We start from the raw sequence: 23,452 nt of genomic DNA on the forward strand, positions 1-23,452 counted from the left end.
GAAGCTTGCACTGTACAAGAAGCAGGTAGCAAGGGGTGTGTGTTGTGTTAATATGCTCTTTCTCTCTCTCCCTCCTTACCTTGCACATTCACTGAACATTTTAAGAAGAACATTCTCTTAATAATATTTTTGATACAGGACTAAGGTAGAATATAACAACATACTTCCTTTGTTAAAAGCCAATTCTGCTAACTGCATGGGAGGTTGTTTCAAAAGCTATCTTGGCAGATTCCATGCATTTTGAAAATACATTTTGAGTGTACATGGGTAGGCGGTAGTGGATAAGGGAAACCTTGCCATGCAGTCAGAAGGTTACTTGCAAGTCCACTTGCACAAAGTTGTCCTCAGGAAGCATTAGTATTAAACATTGTGCTTGGCTGTGCTGAGCATCAAACTTCAGTGAAGAACAGATCTCTTCTATAGTCACCTTTAAGTAAATGCATTGTCTACTACATTTTCTTCTAGTTCTCAACGACTGGAAACTTCTCTTCGCTAAAAACAATCTTTTATATTAAAAACCTTTGCCATTAGTTCTGTAGTACTTATTTAGTGATCTTTTGCATGTAGGTATATAATGTACTGCTGAAATGAGTTTCGTTATATAGAAATTCTTCTGGGCAATATTAGTGTAACAGTGTCCAGCAGTTAGAAGTAAGCATAGAGATTCTGGCTTTGCTGAAATAGATAAATAAAAAGTAGAGTCTACATTATTTTGGAATTAAAAGTGCAAGTTAATACTGGTTACCCAGCACTTTGCATGAATTTGGTACTTTAGGGTATGTATTTTCTGTTTCCAGTATAGTTTAGTGTCAAACTGAAAGTGTCTTTCATTGAAATAGGAAAGTTTCTCATTCCTCTGTGACAAAGAGAATGTGAAATATCCAGGTACTTACTTGCTTTAACAGATCATATGAAAGAGGACCAACTTCAGAAATTATCATGAATCGTGGAAAGAAATTACAGAATCTGCAAAGAATCATTTCAGTGTCTGGATACAGATGAAAGAAATACTTAGCACTGTTGTCACAAATAGATCATTGTGAAATTTATTTCCTGTCTTTCTATCAGTGCTGAATTCTGAGTCTACTTAATGAAAATCTGCATAATGCAATTCTGTTATCTTAGTTCTCTACCTGACATAAATAAAATGGTCAAAATATAATTGATACTGGTTTTCACCCTGAAGATTATATCTCTTCTATATCTATATTAATTCTGGAAATGATACAAATGGGTATTGGGCCAAAGAATAAGAGAGGTCAATTTGGCAGTTGTCCAATGTAGCTTTGTAATGATTGCTAAGGAATGAGCATTTCTTGTTGCCTTCTCTTTGCAGTGCTATTTCCCCGCCATACCAATGCTGCCGCAAGGGATAACACCATAAATTTGATCCACACGTTCCGGGACTACCTGCACTATCACATCAAATGCTCCAAGGTATAGGAATTGTATCTAGATTCCCAGGGATGCAAATGCCTAACTTAGTTTGAGAAAAGGAAATGCTGATAGAGCTTGAATTTCAAGTACTATGTAGAGCCCTTAGATATGTTTTTTCTTCTTTAATGCAGGCTTACATTCACACGCGCATGAGGGCAAAAACATCAGATTTTCTCAAAGTGCTCAATCGTGCCCGGCCAGATGCAGAAAAGAAGGAAATGAAAACAATCACGTGAGTATTAAAGGAGAAGTTTCTTTCTTCTGCTTGCTTGCTTGCTTTCGTAAATTTGTATAGCTGCCCATCTCACGTACGTGACTGAGTGGTGTTCAAAGTTAAAAACACAACAAAAGACAACAAAATAACCCAAAACATTACAAAAATCATTAAAAATTAAAAACAATGAAAAACGTTTAAAACCGTTTTAAAAATCCCCCATAAATGCAGGAAGTGCACTCAATTTCCTTAGTAATACATAAACTACCTGTTAATATTTGATACAATGCAGTAGCTGAAGAAGAACACAAGAACCCATATAATCATATTTTAGTGATTATAAATCAGGATGATGCACATATAAGGTTGATCTGCTAAAAAAGTAGACTAAATGCAAGATAGTCTTAATATTTTATTATTTTTATTATTGCTCATAATAAATAATAAAAAATTGCTCAGATTTCATCTGTATATCAGATTCTCATTCTCTCTCTCTCTCTCTCTCTCTATATATATATATATATATATACACATGTATATATCCCCAAAACACATTAGTAGCTTTACTTGTGGCTGAGTTAATGAAATTATTTGATTAAACTTCCTGCTAACCCAGCAGGGTAAGTAATATATGCATAGATGATCGAAGTAAAATAATTGACTAACACCACTTAGGGCTTAACTGAAACTGATCTGAGATGGAACAGAAGATATATTCACAAACAAGTGACCAGATGCCAAAAAAGATCAAACAGCTCATTTTCAAGTAGAAGGATGATAAATGTAACACGTCATGATTGGTCATCTAGAATGCAACTACTTTAGCAAGCTCTTTATGAAGTAGAACTCGGCCTCCATTGCGTACCCTTGCTGGATTAGTAGCTGCATCCTTGAATCAGAAATATCTGCAAGCTGAAGTCTGAATTAACACATAATTTGTATGTTCTTAGCTTTCCTTTTATCTCCTTTGTGTCTTATTTCAGGACTTTTAACTTCATGGTATTTATTTCATATAAATCCCTAAGATTGATTGTTGCTGAGAGAGACTCAAGTCTGAGTCCTATTAACCAAATAAAAATAAAGTTCTCTTATTTGGGGGAATATCTCCTGATTTCCCCAAGTTCCCTTCATGCTTGTATTGTAAGCATGAACTCTTCCTTTGTAGTAAGATGACATTTGTAAGCCCAACTAGGTATTATTTATACTGCCACCATGGCCCTTTTCTTCACTTCAACTTGGAAATGTTTCCTTGGAATAATTTCTTATGCTACGTTAATCTTCATAAGAGAGCCAGAGTACAAAAGATGTGAAGGTGTTCATGAGTATAGATAATTGTTCATTTTCCCCTTTAAAATAAAGTGTTAAGGACCTGAGGTTTCTTCAGTTGCTATTTTTATTGAAAATTAGAAAAACAGCAAAAGGTATTTTTATTGAATATATTAGTTCACAAAAGTATGTGAAGTCATATGCAGGCTATGCGAAAACTAGAAATATGAAGACTTTTATAGAAGTGTGGTACACATAATTTTTGCTACACCATCTAAGGAAATGTAATTCAAAATATGTTGATACGTATTTGATTTATAGTGGCCTATTGGACAGATGTAAAGCAAGACTGGGCAAAATGAAGATGAAAGGGGTCAAAGTAACTGTACTGACTTAGAAAGGAAGGTGAAAATGAAATGTACTAGATTGCCAGAATTCTTAGTGGGTATGAGCTACTAAATGGCCTTTGGGTATATGTTTTTTGATCTCCTCAAACCATTCTCATTCCTGTCTTCACTCTCACTGAAGTAGGGTTGATGAAGGTGTAAGCCTCACTAAGAAATATTGGTTGAGCAATCATTGGGCATTGTCAGGGCAGGGTGAGAGTAAAGGCTGCAGTAGTGTAGTTTCAGGATATTTGTGGGAATCTTGCAGAGGCTCTTCACTTGTTCAGTGTGTCAGTAGACTGATAAGGCCATGCTTCTGGAGTTGGAGAAAGTGGAGTTTTGATAGAAGAGAATATATGTAGGATTAGACTGGCTGAAATTTTCTGGGAAAGTAATCATTTAGGAAAGGAAGGGAAATAAACTAGAAATCTGATGCCAGCGGAAAAAAAATCGTATGTACTTAAGTCTGAAATGTAAAATTAGGATTTTTTGTATGAGTGTTGCTGGATAAAAGGAATGGGACACGGGTAAGTCTTGAAAATCCAAAAATCATAAGGTGCAAGGTTAAAGATATCCTGGCACCACCCTCACCTACGCTCTCTGAATTCTTGCCAGGGGGAAGACCTTTGCGTCCCGTTAAAGCCTGAGGCAAGGTGGAATCAGACAACTGCAGTAGAAGGCTGGAGCACTTGCTACCTGATAATCGTAGCTTTTTAACATTGCACCTCTCTGGGCTCTTAAGGAAGTAAATCCAATCGGGTTATGTTTTCTACACAAGTTTGGAAAGTGATTTGTGGCATCGAGCTGTGCTTGCAAGGACTTAATTAAAAAAAATGAAAACATCCTTTAATTCCATTTTGATCCAATTTTCTTTTTCTTTTCCCCTCCCTGCTCCCCTTTTTCAAGCTGTTTTGCTTTGCAATATGTTTACCGGTTATGAGTTGGCAGTATTTCTTATGGTCATAATGCAATATTAACTTGTTTTTCTTCCAGATATTTTGAGTTCACAATTCCTGTATCTGAAGAAATATTGTTGGGTTCATTAATAAAGGAGATCTTTCTATCTTACCCAGCATGATTTATGGTATTCATTATTACTTGTTTATGCTTAACAGAATCAGAAAAGGTTTATGGGAGAGAAATATATAACCAGCAGCCTTTAATGCATTCCCTCAATTGATAAATATACTCAAGTTGTAAAGGAGAAGAAATCTGACAAGTTTGAACCAAAGTCTCCATACAGATGAAGCTCAAGCACTTAAAACATTAGCAAAGAAGTGAAATGCTACTATGGTGAATAAGATACCTTTTATTTTTAGCCAGATTTTTACTGTATTTCCAGCATAGTAGGAAATCATCAGTACAACTCTGAAAAACATTGAAGCCCTTGCCATTTCTTTGTCTCTTTGGAGGATATATGTGGATTTGCCTGCCCCACCCCTTTCAAATATATAGGAATTATGCCCAAATTTTCAGAAGATTGTGAAGAGAGGAAGACACATAACTGCACAAGATCAGTAGCAATGTGGCTATCATTTAAGCAAGCTTCAATCTCTATTATAAGTAATGTTGATTTTTTAAAAACTCAATATGACCAGGTTGGCAAATACCACAACAGGATGTTGAATTGCTCATTGTTATTTTAGTCAACAGAAGAAGAGATTGTTGATGGAGGAGTAAAGTATTAGGAAATCCTATTGAATTATTTCTTCAGATCTCTGGGTCACATCTTGCCCATTCACAATTTCGTGTGTAATGACCACAATCTTTTTAATCGCTTGGCTCCTGATCACTGCAGAAAATGGAAAAATATGAATTGGTTAGAGGCAGACCACGCTTGAACTAGGACTAAATTAGATACAGTATCTTTACAAGTCAGCAGCTGCAGCAGCAGCAAGAATCACCTCCCGAGGGTTTAGCAGACCTAGGAGTATTAATGTTTTTTGCATGGATGCTGGAATGGTCATAAGGAGCAGATAAGAATACAGACAAGAAAGAACAGCATCTGCAGAGCATAGGCTGGGATCTAAACTATACGATGTAGATGCTTTAAAGCTAGATTTGCTAACTGAATGAATAACCGTTAGGTAATTCTGTGTGTATGGTCTTGGGTTCCTAAGAGAGTACGTTCTGATTTTGAAATTCACATTAAAAAAAAATCAATAGTGTTTTCCTAAATCTTTCTATATTTATATGGAGGCTGCATCTGTTGCTTCTCGGAGGAAAGCTACTATCAAATGCATTGGCTCCATTGATTTTGTGAGTGTATGCATATCAATCTTTGACTTCCTGAAAATAGTACTGCTGTTGTCTGGCAAGAACAAATGTTTACAATCCCTGTGGACTTTAACTGACTCAGTCCAGCAATCTTTAGCCCCTGCCATTTTCAAATGAAGCTTGTGGAGAGCAGCAGCAAAGCTCAGGAGAGTGAACTGTGAGACTGACAAATAGCAGATGCCAGAAACAGAGATCTCTGCGTGTTAATGTCTCTATTGCAACTTACCTGCTTTTCCTGAGTTCAACACATCTCTGCAAATACAAAACATGGCAAGAGTTGTGTGTTTTGTCATCAGACCATTTGCTTACCCAGTGTGCTTCCTGCTGTATATTTGTTTATCCCTGTGCCAGAGCACCCATGGGATCAGCTTCTACAAACACAGTTCCCACCTGCTACCTCTGTGAAGGCAGGGTGCTTTCTGGGTGCTATTTAAGGAATTTAGAATAATTGACAAGACCATTCATTCCTGACTTCACAAGGTAGCCACAATTAAATCCTGCAAGAGCTCCATCAGTTTTTAAAACAGTCATAGGATTAAATTCACTAGAGAACAGCTTCACTCTACAAGTTGGAAAAAAACAGCCTTTTGTTAAGATTTTCATGTGTTCCATTCTAAAATACACATCCTTCTCTGTATCTGAACATGTATTCTACAAACCAGTTGCTAAATCAATGGTTTTCTCCCCTTCATAATAAAATGAATGAGTTATCTGATCCCATTCAGAGAATAGTTAAGTTAGAGAGCGTTAGTTCATATTGGCTGCAACTCTAAACATGTGAAAAATTGTGGCTTGAGTCAGAAAAATTGACTTATACCTGAGTGGGGAAACAGTGAAGTTTAAAATAATTACCTTTTTCCACGGAGGGAGCTGCCTTAATTTGCTGCATCAAGGGCAATAAAGAGATGTCACACCTACCTTCTATCAAATTAATTACAGCAGATGACATGGACTGAAGTCCACAAAAACTTGTCCCAAAAATTACTTTACAATTTTTGTGTTGTCTCTTCACTGATTAGAATTAATTTTCTGATTTTTGAAATGCTTACCCTGAAAGTACTTTCTGTCCTATTGTTATCTGTAAATGGAGAATTACACATAGCCTGCATTTGGATAACCAAATATTTTTGGTTTTCCCTTTGAGTAAGCAAATGTCTTATATCATGATGCAGGACCAAATTTACATACAAATTTATATTAAAAGCTGTGTTTTTTCAGAGATATATTTGTTAGTTTTTTTCTGAAGGGATGATGACATGATCCCTGAAGTGTCTTTGATCATAACTGCAAGACAGAAAAGGTTCCAAGGGCTCATTTTCTAACCAATTGTTGCTAACAACATTATGAAGTTACTCCATTTGCCTTTTCAAAATGGCTAACATTATAAAATAGACAGTCCTGGATACAGGAAAGATCAGCGAGCCAAAGTTGGCTGCAACTTTCTGTGGATCTAGCAGAATAACCAGGACACTTAATTCCTCCAAAGCAGGTTTGGGCCAAGAAAGATGAGTAGGGGAAAGAGAGACCCAGCCCTTTGTCACCTGTCTGTTACACCCTCGATCAAAGTGCGGTAGTGTCCAATCTCATTCTCTAGCTTTGTCTTGAGGTCCAGAAGTATTTCATAGTCTCCGGACTGTGCCTCCAGATCGGCCCGACAGGCTGCCAGGTCCTCTTGCAGATTAGCAATAACTTGGTTCAGATTGGCCAGGCCACTGTGATAGTGATCTTCTGTGTTTTTCAGTGTGTTCTCCAGAGCGTCCACCTGTACAACAGAGTACCTTGTGTTAACCTAGGGCTGCAAAGCTCAAGGCCTCAGGATCCCATGCAACCTCTAGAAGTCCCCTGCCCCCAACCCCCAATTACCAAACATTGGCAATGTGATTCCTGCAATTGTTAAGACAGGAAATAACACGCAAATTTCACATAGCACTTAAGCATATAGCATAGTGGAAATTAAAACAATCTCCCCCATCTCCAAAATCCATGAAAAAATCAGAAAATCCTGACCCTGCAATATGCATGAAATGAGCCTGCTTGCCTATAGTCCTTTGGGCACAAAACAAGTTGACCGCCCACCTCTTTCCAGAATAAGAGCAAAATGTTACGTGCTTTGCAGGCCAGAGAGGAGCAGATTTTGCATTTATATTTTCACTATAGAAAAAGATTTTGGTCTACAGCAGGGATTCCTAACTGGGGGTCCATGGATAGATTTCAGGGGGTCCTCAAAGTTGGATAAGGAAAAAGAATACTTCATTTTCATTAACCTCTGAAATTTAGCTTGTGATGTTATTGATCAATAACATGGATGGATTCATGAAGAAGCACCTATATTACTATATTAGATATTGTTTTCTAATATTTTGATAACAAAATAATTGCTTTCCTTTGTAATATAATCTATATTTATGTATTTCATTTTAGGCATTTAAACGCATTTTTCTGAAGAGTCTATAGGTTTCACCAGACTCTTAAGGGGATCCATGGCACAAAAAGGTTAAGAACCCCTGGTCAACAAACAGCAGCCAGCAGGAGATGTCACAATATTCACAATGGTTCAGACCAAATGTTGGAGTTGAGTGTTTTTAAAAAGCATCATGCATATTTTAAAAAAGGATTTGCAAAGATCTAAGCCTCTAAAATGGCATCTTGGGCTTGCTGTTGAACCTTACATCAACCCTGACCAAAGAACAACCTCTTCCTCCAGCTGCTGCTGTTGTGGGGAAAATAGGAGGAGGAAGGAGTGTTAGGTATGTTTGCTGCCTTGACTTATTTATAAAAATAATAAAGGAGGGATAAAAAAAAAAATCTGCCATGCCTCCTTTTTCAAATTTTAGGAAGTTCCATCCATCACTCTTTTCAGTCCATGATCTCCCAAAAGCAGTTTGAAGATATCTGTCAATCTCAAAATATTAAGGACAAAGAACAAAGAATATCAATCACTGACCCATCCCTGGAAATAGATTCCAGATGAACAATTGTCTCCTGTCACTCCAGGCAAATGAGCAACAAATTGTTTGCAAGTACACACACGTGAGCCCATGTCTTTCTTTTAACTTGAGGGCATATGTCTGGTTGTATGAAACTCACCACCACCACCCCACGAAAAAAAAATTCCAGTGGAGGATTGAAGCTGCATTCCCCTTGAAAGATCTGTTAGGAAAACTGAAGCCATGACCCAGGTGTGATGATGTTTGATTCCTGCAAATGTGGAAATAGAATGCCCATATGCTCCACAGATTTACATCATTTGAAAGATTTTTTTTTAATGTTACTGCAGTTTCAAATATGGCAGAGCTGAGCCAGAAATAATTTGGTGCAAAACAGATGATGGTCAAAAATGACACAGGTGTGCAATGAGTTAAGGGCACAAGGAGTCTGGCTGGACTCATCCCCAGGATGATGATGCTCCTTGCACAGTCTGAAAATAAGGCAAGCATCATTGATTTTCTCAAGATTTATCTCAGTTATATGGGTATGGGATTACATAAACAAGACTCAACAACTTGCAGAGTGTTTCTAATGCTCATTAAGTTATTATCATTCTGGAAGGAAAAATGCTTTGCCAAACAGGACCAAGGACTGTTGCAGAGATTGAAAGGGGAAGACAGCAATTCCTTCCTACCATTTTCTGGAGAGTCTGATGTTCAATCTCCAGGCCTTGCAACTGCCGACGAAGCTCTGACAATTCGCTCCTGGCCTGCTCAAGGGCTTGAGTGTTCATGTTGGCCTCTTGGGACATGGAGTCAACCTGCAAGAGCAAGGGACCACAGTAAGGGGGTGGGCAGATGTTAAAAAAAACCCAGGCTTTCTTCCTTTTACCCACTTTCCACCAGTCCTCACCTTGGTTCTGTACCAGTTCTCTGTATCAGCACGATTCTGCTCAGCCATTTGCTCATACTGGTTGCGTATCTCAGCAATGGTCTCACTCAGGTCATGCTTCTGTGGGTTGTCAACTTGAACTGTTACATCAGACTTGGCCACCAGAGCATTGAGAGCCTCCACTTCCTGCAGTGGAGAGACATGAAGCAGTCTCCAGCGTCATCTCCTAATTCCTATTCTCTACTGGAACTGAGCCTGTGTATGTGCAACTGAAATACATGCAAGTTCTTTTATGTTTATAATTGCCTCCTTTTCTTCAGTTCTCAAATTCTGGTTGGACCGGAAAACTACCTCTGACATTTTTAAAAGGTGTCATATGCACTGAAGACTTGGTTATAGGCTCTAAGCTAAACATGTGCTATTTGGGGTCAATCTGAATGTACTAGCTGGATGGGGAGGGGGAATCTAAAGGCCTTTTATTTTTGTCTCAGACAAAAGTAATGATCAGATATTTGTATATAAGTGCAGACCACCCTTCCCAACCTTGGTGCCTTCTGGAAGTATCGATTTTAACTGCCAGATTTCTTAGCAATAGTCATGCTGTTTGGAAGATTATAAGAGTTGAACACTATACATCTGGTTGACATGAAGATTGCAGAGGTCTTAGTGTGGACAAATTTGTATTGCCACCAGACTCATGCAGTAGAAGAGGCTATCTGGAGCCTTTTAAAACAGCCAGAGTGCAATCATTTTTATTTAAGAAAGCAAGCTTTCAGCATTCACATGAATAAAGGGGAGAAATTAAAGAGCAAATGCTTAATACACAAAAAAGGAAAGGAACCAGAAGATGATGATTATAGAGCAGGCTATGTTTTTTCTGTTCCTCTCCTATCTATCTTAGAAATCCCGTAAATAAGAAATTTAAGAAACAGGACTGCAATAGCACTCCCTATGAACTCAACAAACAAGCTTAACTTATATAGATATGAATTAGATTGCACAGTTTATTATTAATAAGAGGGATTAAGGAGACAGTCCAACAACTGGGAAGTGCTGTGAATTTATATCTAAATTTAAAGAGGGCAGATTTTATTTGACAATATTCTCCATTTGAAGAATTCTCCAAATCCATTCTAAAAAAAGGAACCATCAGAATCAAAATCCAGAGCCTTGAAATTGCCCCTCAACAATTAATAGCTGGGCATCTAAATTGTGCAGATCCACTATAGTAAGATATTCATTATTGGACTACATATGTTATTGTAGATGTTATTTCTTTTTGTTAGCTGCTAAGTCCATTTGCAATTGTGGCAGGATATAAATTTAATAAATTTACACTACTCATTTAAGAATGTGCATCATCTGTACATATAGATCTGCATTTCTACATGTAGATATATTTCCTTTTGAGGGAGTAATGGGTAACTGGTTCCTCTCAAAATTTGGCTGATGCTAATTTGGATTCTCCCCATTCAAAATTCCAGTTCCAAGCCTTTTAATGCCTGTCAACATTTACAGGGAAATACATAGTGGGAATCATTGTGACAAAGAAAAGCCAAAAACATGCCCAAATAATAGAACTGCTATCATAGAATTAGCATGCATAAGATAATACAAAAGATCATTTTCAGAATCTTCGTATCTTAGTTTATATGACTGAAAACCATATATTGCTGAAGTCAAAAGCTTCTACTTTCCTTTCGTGTTCTTAACTTCAGGCTAACCTGGAAAGACTTGCATGAGAAAAAGAATAGAACCCAACCTTAATTCAGTGCTGGTAAACTTCAGCAGACCTGAGACAGACAGCTGTTTTTTGAAACTATGAAAGCACAAAGATGGGCCTTACTTCCTTGTGGCTTTTGCGCAAGTGAGCCAGCTCCTCTCTGAGGGATTCCAGGTCCCCTTCCAGCTGCAAACGTAGGAAGTTGGTGTCATCTATGATTTTGCGCAACCCTTGGGTGTCCTTCTGGACACTGTCACATACAGCCTGTTCTGCTTCCAGCCTAGAAAAGGAGGTCAGAAATTCGAACAAGATACAGGACATCTTATGAAGTGATCCACAAAAATTTGTATAATACATTTGCCAGCCTTTATAGTGCCACAAGACGTTTTGTAGTTAGGCAAAGCTGTGCACCAAAGCAGCTGATTCACACTTTGTTCATTAAGTGTAAGGGAATGTAGATGTATGCCTTTTTAAGCATAAATTATTAGTACAGATCTGAAGAACAGGATGTAGACAAGTGTGTTTCATTCAGGTATATTTACAAGCTATAAAGTATCTAGTTTTTTTCTGCCAAGTTGGCAGCTATTACATATTTTAGCTCATGGAATTGCAACTTGTCAAGATGCCGAATAAACTTTATTTTGGGGACAAGACCAGCACCCTACAATTCACTGAATCAGTTCTTCCCTTTCAAAATCCAGATGTAGAATTATGTGCTTTCAGAGATCTCCATCCTGAAACCAAGTATTTTTTGGTCAGCATAGGTATTTGAGAACTTCAGCCTAAGTTGACCTACCTGCAGCCCCAAGTCTGCATGAGGCCACCAGATTCCCTTTTTGCAGCCCTCAGAGCCCCTTTTGACCATGATAGCTAAAAACTGACTGCATAGTTTCCTGCAATTTAAAATATGAAAGATTCCCCCCCAAACTATTAAATGTAGCCATTGGCCTCCAAGAGGTAGCCTAACCTTGATTTAAACATTAATCCAGAACTGATTCTAATTTGTATCCAAAGCAAAAATACATGTTTATTCCTGAATTACATAGATCAGAATTCTGGCATGGGAAAATTAGATATAGTTAAGAGTAAGAGATTAGAAAAGGAGGCCATGATGGATATACAGGCAGCCATGTGTGATATATAACTAACTGACAGTGTAAACAAAGGAACTAGAACATTATTGCTTACTTCTGCTTAAAGTCATCCGTTGCCAGCCTGGCATTATCAATTTGCAGAAGCAGCCTGACATTCTCCATACTGAGGTCTTCAACCTGTCATAGAAAAAGAACTCGTAAAGATGACAGCATGGCACAACCTACGCAAAACCAAATCCCACTGCATTCTCGAGGTTTAGCCCCAGATAAAGAGCACTCTTGTCAAATTTACTATCTCATGTTTTAGATCTGTCAGAATCAAACAGCTGGTAACACCCGTTCCTTCCTTTAAAAGGCTGGATTAAGCCTGATCCTTAATTTGCATGAATTGTGGGAATACAGAAACTTTGCTTTACTTACAACTGTGTGGAACACAAAATAAAATAGCAAGGTATAGCCTGAATAAATTACATACATAATTCATAATTAAGGACCAGGATCTGATCTAAAGTACATGTAGTCAAGCATTCTTTCTCCATCTGAAGCCACACAAATGTCTAAGTCAGTGGTGCATTTGTTAGATCATTAAGCCCCTGAACTTAATGATTCTTGTGGGAGTGGTGGTGGAAAGCTCATGTATTGCTTGACTTCATTTGTTTCAGAAAGTCTTCTGAAGAGTTTCCTTTAGACGGTAAAGTATATCACTGCCTTCATGTAATATGTAGCAAACAAATCCTGTTGAACTTGGAGTATTGCTTGCACTGAAACCTGCCTTGCAATTTCTCTAACATTTTTTATTTCCAGAGGAGAGGAGGGTAACATTCATTACATGTCAAAGATCTCAAATTCAATCCATGGATCCTCAGATACAAACTGAAAAACAAGAGAAAGCCCTTGCCAATCAAGCATCAACAATATGGAGCTAGGTGGTCCAAGCTATAAGGGTGATTTAACTGACTATTGTAAGTTTGCCATGACATATTATGCCATCTTCCAGGTCACTCTCATTTTCTTAACTCCCACTGAAACTAGCCAGATCTTGGAATCAAACAATGGGTTGCTGTCCAAATAATTTGAAATATTTGTGAAACAAACCAGTATCTTTGTTTTGATCTGCATGGATAATGGGTCCTTTGTCTTGGTTATTAAAAACTAGGAACAAATGACTGTTGTATTGACCAGAGTGAGTCAGTTATGATAAGCCATCTGGTTGATAAGTAACTTAGCTGATAAGAATATCAATAACTCAAGCATTCAAATTAGCATTCTTGTTCTCTCACAGTAATCAACTTTACCCTACAGGCTGATTGCATCTCAGTTGGATCATGTTTCACAGGGCATTAAATCAAACCTGCTGTTCCAGGTGCACAAGCTTGAAACATCATCCTTGTTGCAAAAATGAACAATCTACATGAAAGTATGGTATGGACATTATATGGACATTTCAGAGAAAAAGTATAAGCAAACAGAAATAAATGACAAGTAAAAAGAATAAGAGTAAAATACAAATGAGCACACAAGGGATCTAAAAATATCATGGAGGTTATAGTTTCCTAATATATCATTAATGAATTATTAATAATTTGATATATCATATGGCTGCGAGAGCTGGACCATAAGGAAGGCTGAGCGAAGCAAGATAGATCCTTTGGAACTGTGGTGTTGGAGGAAAATTCTGAGAGTGCCTTGGGCTGCAAGAAGATCAAACCAGTCCATACTCCAGGAAATAAAGTCAGACTGCTCACTTGAGGGAATGATATTCAAGGCAAAACTGAAATACTTTGGCCACATAATGAGAAGACAGGACACCCTGGAGAAGATGCTGATGCTAGGGAGAGTGGAGGGCAAAAGGAAGAGGGGCCGACCAAGGGCAAGGTGGATGGATGATATTCTAGAGGTGACGGACTCATCCCTGGGGGAGTTGGGGGTGTTGACGACCGACAGGAAGCTCTTGCGTGGGCTGGTCCATGAAGTCACAAAGAGTCGGAAGGGACTGAACGAATAAACAAAAATATCACTTTAGAAGACTAAGCATAACTGTTAAGCTTTTTGCTGAGAATAAATATCAGGAGCCATGGTTAACACAGTATAAATCACTGACTGAGATTATAAACTATAATAAATTGAATTCTTACTGAGAATCTATTCTAATTTAAATATCTCTTGAAATTAAAAGAGTGGATGGGCAGGCAGCAGTTCACTAGGCCTGAGCCTCAGTTGAGCTCCCAGGGTGAGGGGCGGGGCAGGGTGTTGGCCTATCAGCAGATTCCTTATTGACAGGTCGGTGCTATCCAATGTCTGCCGTGCCCCTTGGCCTACAGACCTGCCAGCTGTGCCCATGGAGGTGGTGGAGGAGGGACAGAATCTGGCCCTTTACAGAAAAAGGTTGCCAACTCCTGATTTACCGCATTGCCAGTAAATATGACCCCCCCCAAATCATTCAACCTGCCCATTACATTTCAAATACTTTTTAGAGAATGAATTGTCTATTTTAGCAGTTAAGATTGGAGTAGTATCTGTATTTGTACCTTCAAGTCAGTGTTGACTCCTGGCAATTGCCTGGACTGGTCCCTGCAGTTTTCTTGGCAAGGTTTTTCAGAAGTGGTTTGCCATTGTCTCATTCCCAGGGCTAAGAGAGAGTGTCTGGCCCAAGGTCACCCAGCTGGCTTTGTGCTTAAGGTGGGACTAGAACTCAGGGTCTCCCGGTTTCTAGCTTGGTGCCTTCACCACTACACCAAACTGGCTCACTGGAATACTATACCAATGGTAAAATATGCTGTATCAATTTTCTCAAAGTATAGTATTTAGAGCAGATGTAATATTCTCTTTCAATTGAATTTCCCATCGTTGCATCTCTATTACTATGTTCAATTTTTTCATCCATTTAATCATACAATATTTTAACTTTTTCAGATTCTGAAGCATACTTTACCAACAATTCATAAATAAGACCCAGCAAATGTTTCAATTATGTGTTATAAGATTTTTGAATTCAGTCAAATCAGTATTACCCCCTCGTTTCCACAATTATTTTAGTGGTGTGCTACTTATTTAAAGATACTCAGATCGGTCAGGTAGGCTAGACCACTGTGATGTAAGTTTCCAAAGATTTCATCTTGTTGATAATTAAATCTTGCAATCTGAACAAGTTATTACCTCTCTTTGAGTGAATTCTCAATACTTTCCTCTTCATAAAAGTACACATTTAATAATGAAGTGAGAGGGGAGAAATCTGGATTCTATCCCTATATTTGTTACAAATACATTATTTATTATTGAATTATCTCTTTTAAATTGTTTATTTCTACATATACTGATCCAAAGATATTTTATGCAAACTGTCTGGAAATCCTGTCCCTTCTGTAGAAGTAGCTGGGCTGTCCGGGGATATAATCTACTCTGAGATCCATGTTAAGCAACTAAGCAACTTAATCTTTTATATTATCTTACGTAAGTTGGTAATATAGTTTAACATTGGAGCCACTAATCGTTGCTCTTTTGAATCCTAAAATCTTAAATTTAATCCTTTGTCTTTCATAGGACCATATGTAATTCATTACTTGGTTATGCCAGTCACAATACCATATTGTTGGTAAGTATTGGTATTTGCAACAGAAAATTGAGTCTTGCTAGAATATTATTTCAATGGTTGCAATTCTTCCTAGCCAAGAGAAATCGTTTTTTTCCATTTGCTGTTATACTTTACCAATCCAATAAGTAATTATTTTTAAATAAATCCTTTATTTTCTGTCAAATAGATTCCTAAATATTTGACCTTTATTACAGCACATTAAACTCCATTACATGGTGCAAGTAGTTTTTTTTTCCTTTAATAAGCCGTAAACATTTGAGATTTTTCTATATTAATCTGATAATTTGACCCAAAGCCCTACTGCATTACATTATGCAGTAATTCTACATTCCATTAATGGTATTAAAGAGTCTTTAGACTGAATAATTGTGAGTACAACATCATCAGCAAATAATTTCAATGTATGTTTCCCCATTGCTAATTTAACTCCTGGGGTTTTATTTTATTGATGTATTTTGATTGCCAATGATTCTAATGCTAATACAAATATAGACGTAGAAAGTGTCTTGTCCCCTTCAATGTAGTGGAGTGTTGTGATAAAGAACCATTTATTATTATTTTGGCTTTTTGTTCTTCATAAATACCCTGTATCCATGTAAGAAAATTAGGGCCACAATCCATCTTTTTCTAAAGTGTCCAAGGCATCAAGAAAAATCATAGCCGATCATAGTTTCCCAATAACATTCAAAATATGTCTGATATTGTTTCTCATCTCTCTCTTCAGGACAAATCCAGTCTGATCAGGATATATCATTTTGGCTAAAAAACCTGTTATCCTCTTAGCAAGTATTGCTGTGAACAGTTTATAATCTATGTTCAGTAAAGAAATAGGTCTATATGACACAAGGCGAGTCTAACTTTTTCCTTCTTTATAAATCAAAGAAAAAAGCTTCTTTCCTTGATAAAGGAAGTTCTTCATGTTCCTGAATCTCATTCATTACTTGAGCTAAAGGTTTAGCTAGAATTTCTTGAGAAGTCTGATAATACATTGCAGAAATATCACCAAGTCCCAAAGCTTTATTCAACTTCAGACTTTTTTAATTGTCTCTTTAGTTCTGTCTTCAATTTAGAACTTTTTTTTTATCTGTAAATTTTGTAATATTCCATTCAAATATTCTTCAGTCTTTTGGGGATCAGATTTCCATTTATTATACACTTTGGAATTCACAAATAGCTGCATTATCTCTTTTGTTGCAGAAACATATTTGGCTTCCTCCCAAATGGAAGTAATGGTTCTTATATCCTGTTCCTTAAGCAAATGATAAGGCACAATCTGCACAGCCTATTGCCTTTTCCAAAGCATTTGTGTGTGGTAAAACTCAACATCTTATAGATCTCATTTAGTTCCATTAAATCTAGTTGATTCCATGTTGCTTTTTATCTTTTGTTCTAAATGTGAAACCCGGATAAGTTTATGCCTTGATTCTAACTGTTTCAGATCAGTGATAAATCCTTCTGGTTTTGCATGCCCTTCTTTCTATTTGATGCTAGGGAGATAAACAAACTTTCATAAAAGCTTTATTTTACTTTATATAAGTATAAGATTGGCATCTTATACTTATATAAGGAAACATTAAAAGTTGATATGGAAGCTCTTTAGTTCCTGGTAACACTTCAGTTTAATATCCTCTTAAAATAGTTCATTGAGTCTCCACCTGTTTGATCTGGAAGTTCCTCTATTTATTTTTCAGTTACCGGATTATGGTTTGCATAAGCAGGAGCTGCCATCTCTATGTCAATAAAATCAGTTAACAGTGAGTTAAAATTCTAATACAAATCTATCCTTGAATAGGTTTTATGAACTGAAGAACAGCAAGTATAGTTGCTGTCTATGGCATATTTACGTCTTCACATCCAAGAGAGAAAACAATGACATGTAATGTAAGACATCTGGGGGACATTTGCCAACGTTTCTTTGGGATAAAGTTGTTTTATCTATAGATGGGGGAAAAACATCCACACTTTCAAAAATTAAGATAACTCCATCTGCATTTTGAATAAGTAATTGAAAAAAATCTCCCTTAGAATTTTTTTTGTTATCATTCAGAGCATAAATTGAGGCAATTATTACTTTACCAGATTCAGCCTGGAAGCGTTGTATTATGAATCTTCCTTCCTCATCTTTGATGTTGGTTTTCTAGGGACAATGGTAAAATGTTCACGTATATAGCTACTTCATTTTTTGTCCAAGGCCATAAATTTTTGACCAAAGTATTTACTTTTCAACGGACTTACATTACAGTATTATTTTTAATGTGTCCTGAAGACATACAATATGTGCTCCCCCCCCTTTTTTAAACTTAAAACACTTTTTTCTTTTAAATGGACCTATTCAGCCCATTAATATTGGTTGAAAATATTTTGGATTGGCCCATAACAGCAGTTCTTAGGTCAGCCTATAAAGAAAGAGCAGTTGCTTGATCGAGTCTTTGATTTTCTGTCTGCAAAGCTGCTGACACCAATTGGGTAAACTCACTCATTGCCATAGAATGTTGTTGATTTGTATTCCAACCACACCAGAAGCAACTATGTCAGCATTCTTATAATCTGATTCTTATAAGGAAAAAAAAAAGGTAAACAGCTTTTCTGGATTTAAAACTTCACAGAGGAGTAGTTTGGGCGAAGAACCTAAAAGGTGAGGCTGGGAAGCCTAAGACAAAACAGCCAAAGAACAACTAGTCAATTAATAAAGAAAAACGGAACCGTCCCTAACGTTAGGGACTTTTAGGGCAGACTAGCAATAAGTGGCTCATGAAATGTTGGTCACTGTTCATTTTTGGAAAAATTATATGAATGAAAAATATGCAATTTATCCAAGGTGGCTGCTGCATATTTCAGCACAGCCTTGGTGTTACAACAATGGTCTAAAAATGAACTGAAGCAGGAATTTGCATTCTACCAAGGAGTAAAAAACACTAATAGATGTATAATTTTTCAGAAATGAATCTACAGTGCTGAAATCATTGACTTGCAAGACTAGCAATTAAACTGGGGCTACCAGATCCAATTTGCAAAAATGTAGATAACCAGTACTGTAAATGACAGCTAAGTCTTAGTGGGGTTTTTTTTTTGTATCTCTTTGCAGATTCATAGTGGTCACCCGAATTTTTGCAGCCTAGATCTGGTAACCCTAAATTAAACTAAAAATACTGCATTTTAAGGAGGGGAAGATAGTTATTTTAGAGGATAAGACTGCAGGCTTTTTCACACAAGTATTCGGACACATTATGCGAAGACCCAGCTCTCTGGAAAAGACTCTAATGTTGGGAAAGGTGGAAGGAAAGAGAAGAGGACAACCAGCAGCAAGCTGGATGGACTCAGTTATGGTGGCGATGAGTGCACCATTGGGAGACTTGAAAGAAGAGGTTAGAGATAGATTGTCATGGAGAAAATCTATCTATGTGGTCGCTAAGAGTTAAAAATGACTTGATGGCACATAATCAGTCAATCAATCACACAAGTAATTACAGACCAGATATAACGTGTGTCTGAATCCAGGATCCTTGTTTGGACAGGCAAACTGACTGTCCAAGGAAGAAAAGAAAGTCAGTTTAAAAAAAGTTTGTCTTGGGCAAAAATGGAAATCCAGAAAAATAGCTTGTTTTAACAAGATCCTGTAGATAAAGTTGTCAAGACAGAGAAAGAACATCTAAAATGTAATACAGGTACTTGGAAGGTGGAGGTATTCGTTAGCTTTCGGGAGAAACAAGAGAAAATTCAACTCACTGTTTCCCTATTAAACCATAACCATTATTAAACTAGATTGTCTTTCTAAAGGGACAACTGTTCTTACTTTTCCATCTTTCCTTTGAACTACAGCATCAGAATTTATGGGAAGGCAGCTCTGATAATGTGAGTCTAAAATAAAGGAAGTCTGGAACAAGTAGGAAAGCAGCACAAGAATATGATGGGTTCACATCATAAGTTTAACTATGGCTTATTGAATAAACCACAATGGACTGCATTTATACAGTCCATTGCTCCATGAAGTACAAGGTACAAACCACAATGTGTGGGCTTCTATAATATGTTAACCCAAAACTACGCAAACCACAAAACCTAGCCTTAAAAACAAATGAACCTTGTGTAATAAGGGTTCTAGGAGGCAGGCCTCGTCATTATTTTCCACCTCTCAGAGAACATGTATCGAAGTATTGAAACGAAAAAGGAAAGAACCCCTCAGTGACGCCCTTTGTGGTTCCCTGAATATCCTACTTGGACCCCAAGAAAGCTAAGGCCATTATGTGGGGGCATCTAAGTCCACCTGAAGCCCATTTAGCCTCCTGAGCTAGCAGGCACCATTCTACAGCTCAAACCTGGATAGCAAAACTGGAACAACTACACCACCAGAGCTTCTGTGATATGAGGAAAAAAAGAAGGGAGCAATCTTGTCCCAAACTAGAGCATTTCAAGGGCTAGAAGTTATTTCTGAAAGTGGAGCACATGGCAAAAGGAATGTGATACTGTCCTTAATTCGGGATTTTCATTGCCCAAGAGCTAATGCTCTGCAGCAACTGCTCAAGGGTGTAAGAGTCATTAAAAGAATTTCTGAATTGTATTGAGCAAATTCCACCCATTTAATTTGTTGACCAGGCATCTAGTTACCCAAAATACTGTGGTTATAAAATCCACCCTGTACTTAAATAGGCTGCCCTATTTAATTCTCTTCCTTGTTTGCAGCTTCTTCAAGTAAATATTAGTATATAGCAAAATCCTGTTGGAAACAGTGGTGTGATACCTTGCATGAAAGCGTTTTCTACTGATTGCAACAGGACACAGCCACAACTAAGGGCAGTTTCATACATAAACCCCACTTTTTCCAAGGCAATTTCAGGATTCCCTGCAATCCAACCTGTCAATTTCAAGACAACCAAGGAACCAATCACCACCTTGCCCCAAGCTGCAGTAGGTCCTGCAGTAACAAAACTCCCCTTAATCTGACTCCCTGCCCACCTGCCTATGACCTTCCGATTCTGTGCATTTGTCTAGCCTTCTGCAAGAAGGAAACATCCCGGCTGTTCCTATGAATGGGAGCTTTAAAAAACCCCATCAAGCCATCCATCCCTTCGAAAGACTTGCCGCTCGACATCAGGAGATATAGTGTAGTAGTTCCTGCAGGTATAGAAACAGATCACCCAATAGTTTGATACAGCCACAACAATAAAACAACAAAAAAAGATTGGTTTCACTTTGATTGCAAATTCAACACAGCTGATCAAAAAATAAAGTCAGTCAGCCTCAAACACAGCTGACATCACAGGATCACAAAGGTTCTGTGTCACTTTCAAAGTGGCAAAGCCTCATGCGACAGTCCCCCAATTTATGCTACAGTCTGCCATAGCTCGCACCAACAAATTCCCATTGCTGCAAACACGTCCATCACTGAGATGGGCAAATATCTGTTAAAGAATCTCATCATGATGGTGCTTCTCTTTTCATCCCCCACATAGTTACTGTCTGTATTTTTAAACTGATCAAGTCAAGTCTTCCTTAGAGAGGTTCTATTTTTTTAAATGTGCATCCATCTTCAATCTTTCAATTGTGGCTCTGCAGCCCACCTCCCAAGATGTCTTTGTCCTATCTTCTACAAGAAGTTTGTTTTCCATGCAGTTTACTTTTTCCTTCTTCCACATCAATTTGGAATATACTTATCACCATGAAATTCCTCTACAACTTTTTCTACTAATTGCCTCTCTAACAATGAAGTTGAGCAGGGTAATCTACTTCTCAGAGCTGTTTTGAGGTTATAACTGTATGTAAAGGACTCTGAACGCTCCAAAGCCAGCTTCTCCAACCTTTGCCCTCCAGCCAGCATGGCCTGGGCAATGGGATGGTAGTCCAGTACATCTGGACAGTACCAGGTGGAACAAGCTGTTCTATGGCATTTTAAGGTACTGTACTCTGAAATACGTGATTAGTTCAAAATGCAAAATCTTATAATGCATCTCCTGGCTCACTCACCCAACCCTGGCCCTTTTTCATCCACACCTTACTATTTTCACTCATATTTTTACTCCTTTATCCTCCTTTATGCCCAGCTTGTTTGTCTGACTCATCTGGATTTGACAGATGACTGATACACTATTTGTTTTATCATTTAAAATATGATCACTTCTCCAATTATGTGTACCTGTCTGTACTTTTCAATTACTAGGTATTGTTTTGCTGTATGTTGTGAGCCACCAAGAGTCTATTTTATTATTGCTATGGGATATAAATATGATAGATAAGAAATAAATCTGTGAAATCCAACAAGGAGAGCTCCAAGAACTCATATGACGACTAGTGGGTCAGTAGAGTTTTACTTGGCCTTATAGACTACTTGTGATACACCACAGTCTGGGTTGGATGAAAAAGCTGAGGAATCATGTGACAGGCGTTTGTTTGCTACTTTGGGGTGGTAAAGTAATGTTAGAGCCAGAGTTTAAATGGTCATATTCAGAAGAGCTTTAAATGGCCAGGTATACCAGCTGGGAAAGGTGCACTCAGCAGTTCTGTTTTCCTCCTCCACCTGTGCTTTATAATTGCTCCTACAACTGTTATATACTACAGGGGGGAAAAACTTTGCCAATACAACTGGAACAAACATTTACTTATTTGATTTATCCTGCCTTTATTTTTTGTCAACCGAAGGCAGTGTACATACCTTATGTTCCCACCTCCTATTTAAAACCTGTTGTGTGCTGCTTCTCACACACAAAATTAAATCATGGTATTAGTATCACCACTACTGGAATAAAATGGGAGATGCTTCTGCTGCCCTAATACCCAACATGTTTGCTGAGGAAGAGGAGGAGAAGGGCTAAAGTAAAAATGATATAGTACAATGAATACTTATAACCAGTTAGCCTGATTGCCTCCTCTCCCTCCCACTTGGCCACCAAACCCAAGTGAACCATTGCCAGTAATTCTGCTTTGACCCCTCAACCTCTATTTCAACTGCCATAATTTCAAGCGAGGCTGGGAATTAGAGGAATTGAACACAAAGGCACCTCTAGAGCACCAGGTTGAAGGAGGAGGGGATTATCCTTTGCCCGAACTCGGGCGAGTCCCCACCGCTCTCGCGGCAGCCGCATTTCTTTCTTCGCGACCTATTTGCTCCGGCCTTTAACCCTTCTCTTCGGAGAGATGTTCCACCCATCCTATTTACTACCCCCCTCACCTGCTTGCGCAGCTCGGCCAGGGGCTGCTCGCAGGCTTCCCAGTCTTTACGGCCAAGTGCCCCAGCCTTGCTCGACCGGGTGGCGGCGATCTCCTCCTCCAGGGCTCGATTGGCTGCCTCTAGCCCCCGCACCCGCTGCAGGTAGCCGGCCAGGCGCTCGTTTAACCCCTGCAGCGCCTCCTGCTGCCGGCCCGGGCCCACCAAGAAAGGAGCCGCCGCTACACTGGCTCGGGCCGCCGGGAGCGCCCCACGTATTCGGGTTAACAGAACGTCGGAACCGCTGGAGTTGCCACGCACGGAAGCAGCAGAAGAACCGGGGAAGAGACGCACGGAGCCCGCCGAGAGGGAGCCATTCCGGGGATAAGAGAAAGCGTAAGCCATTGCGCTACCTGGGCTCCTTGGGGTCCATCGCCTTGTTATATCTCCTGGGGTTCTCATTTGCATGTCCAGGTAGCGGCCAGCCAATGAGGAAAACGCTGTGT

The 23,452-nt window shown here is 38.4% G+C and overlaps 2 protein-coding genes across 3 annotated transcripts in view; one reads left to right on the forward strand and one right to left on the reverse strand.

Annotated features, from left to right (window-relative positions):
- Window positions 1-4,371, forward strand: part of ARPC2 (actin related protein 2/3 complex subunit 2) — a 25,730-nt gene extending 21,359 nt beyond the window's left edge. Inside the window, exons 8-10 of the mRNA XM_063288872.1 lie at window positions 1,337-1,437; window positions 1,569-1,669; window positions 3,919-4,371. Coding sequence (XP_063144942.1) covers window positions 1,337-1,437; window positions 1,569-1,669; window positions 3,919-3,943 — 227 coding nt within the window. The 3' untranslated portion in view covers window positions 3,944-4,371. The remainder of the gene's footprint in view (window positions 1-1,336; window positions 1,438-1,568; window positions 1,670-3,918) is intronic.
- On the reverse strand, window positions 4,176-23,393 carry LOC134487208 (keratin, type I cytoskeletal 18-like). Of its 2 annotated transcripts, XM_063288865.1 has the most exons (8): window positions 22,971-23,393; window positions 12,311-12,393; window positions 11,246-11,402; window positions 9,421-9,585; window positions 9,203-9,328; window positions 7,122-7,342; window positions 5,807-5,832; window positions 4,176-5,095 (listed from the first exon to the last, which is right to left on the reverse strand). In XM_063288865.1, exons 1-8 carry the CDS (start codon window positions 23,349-23,351, stop codon window positions 4,998-5,000), a joined length of 1,257 nt encoding a protein of 418 aa, XP_063144935.1. In that variant the 5' UTR covers window positions 23,352-23,393; the 3' UTR covers window positions 4,176-4,997. The 2 variants fall into 2 exon arrangements, with proteins under 2 accessions (XP_063144935.1, XP_063144936.1); XM_063288866.1 differs by lacking the exon at window positions 5,807-5,832 and having other exon boundaries at window positions 22,971-23,392.
- Between the last annotated feature and the right edge of the window lie 59 nt (window positions 23,394-23,452).

Source organism: Candoia aspera, chromosome 1 (assembly GCF_035149785.1).
Source record: "Candoia aspera isolate rCanAsp1 chromosome 1, rCanAsp1.hap2, whole genome shotgun sequence".
Classification (NCBI taxonomy): Eukaryota; Metazoa; Chordata; class Lepidosauria; order Squamata; family Boidae; genus Candoia; species Candoia aspera.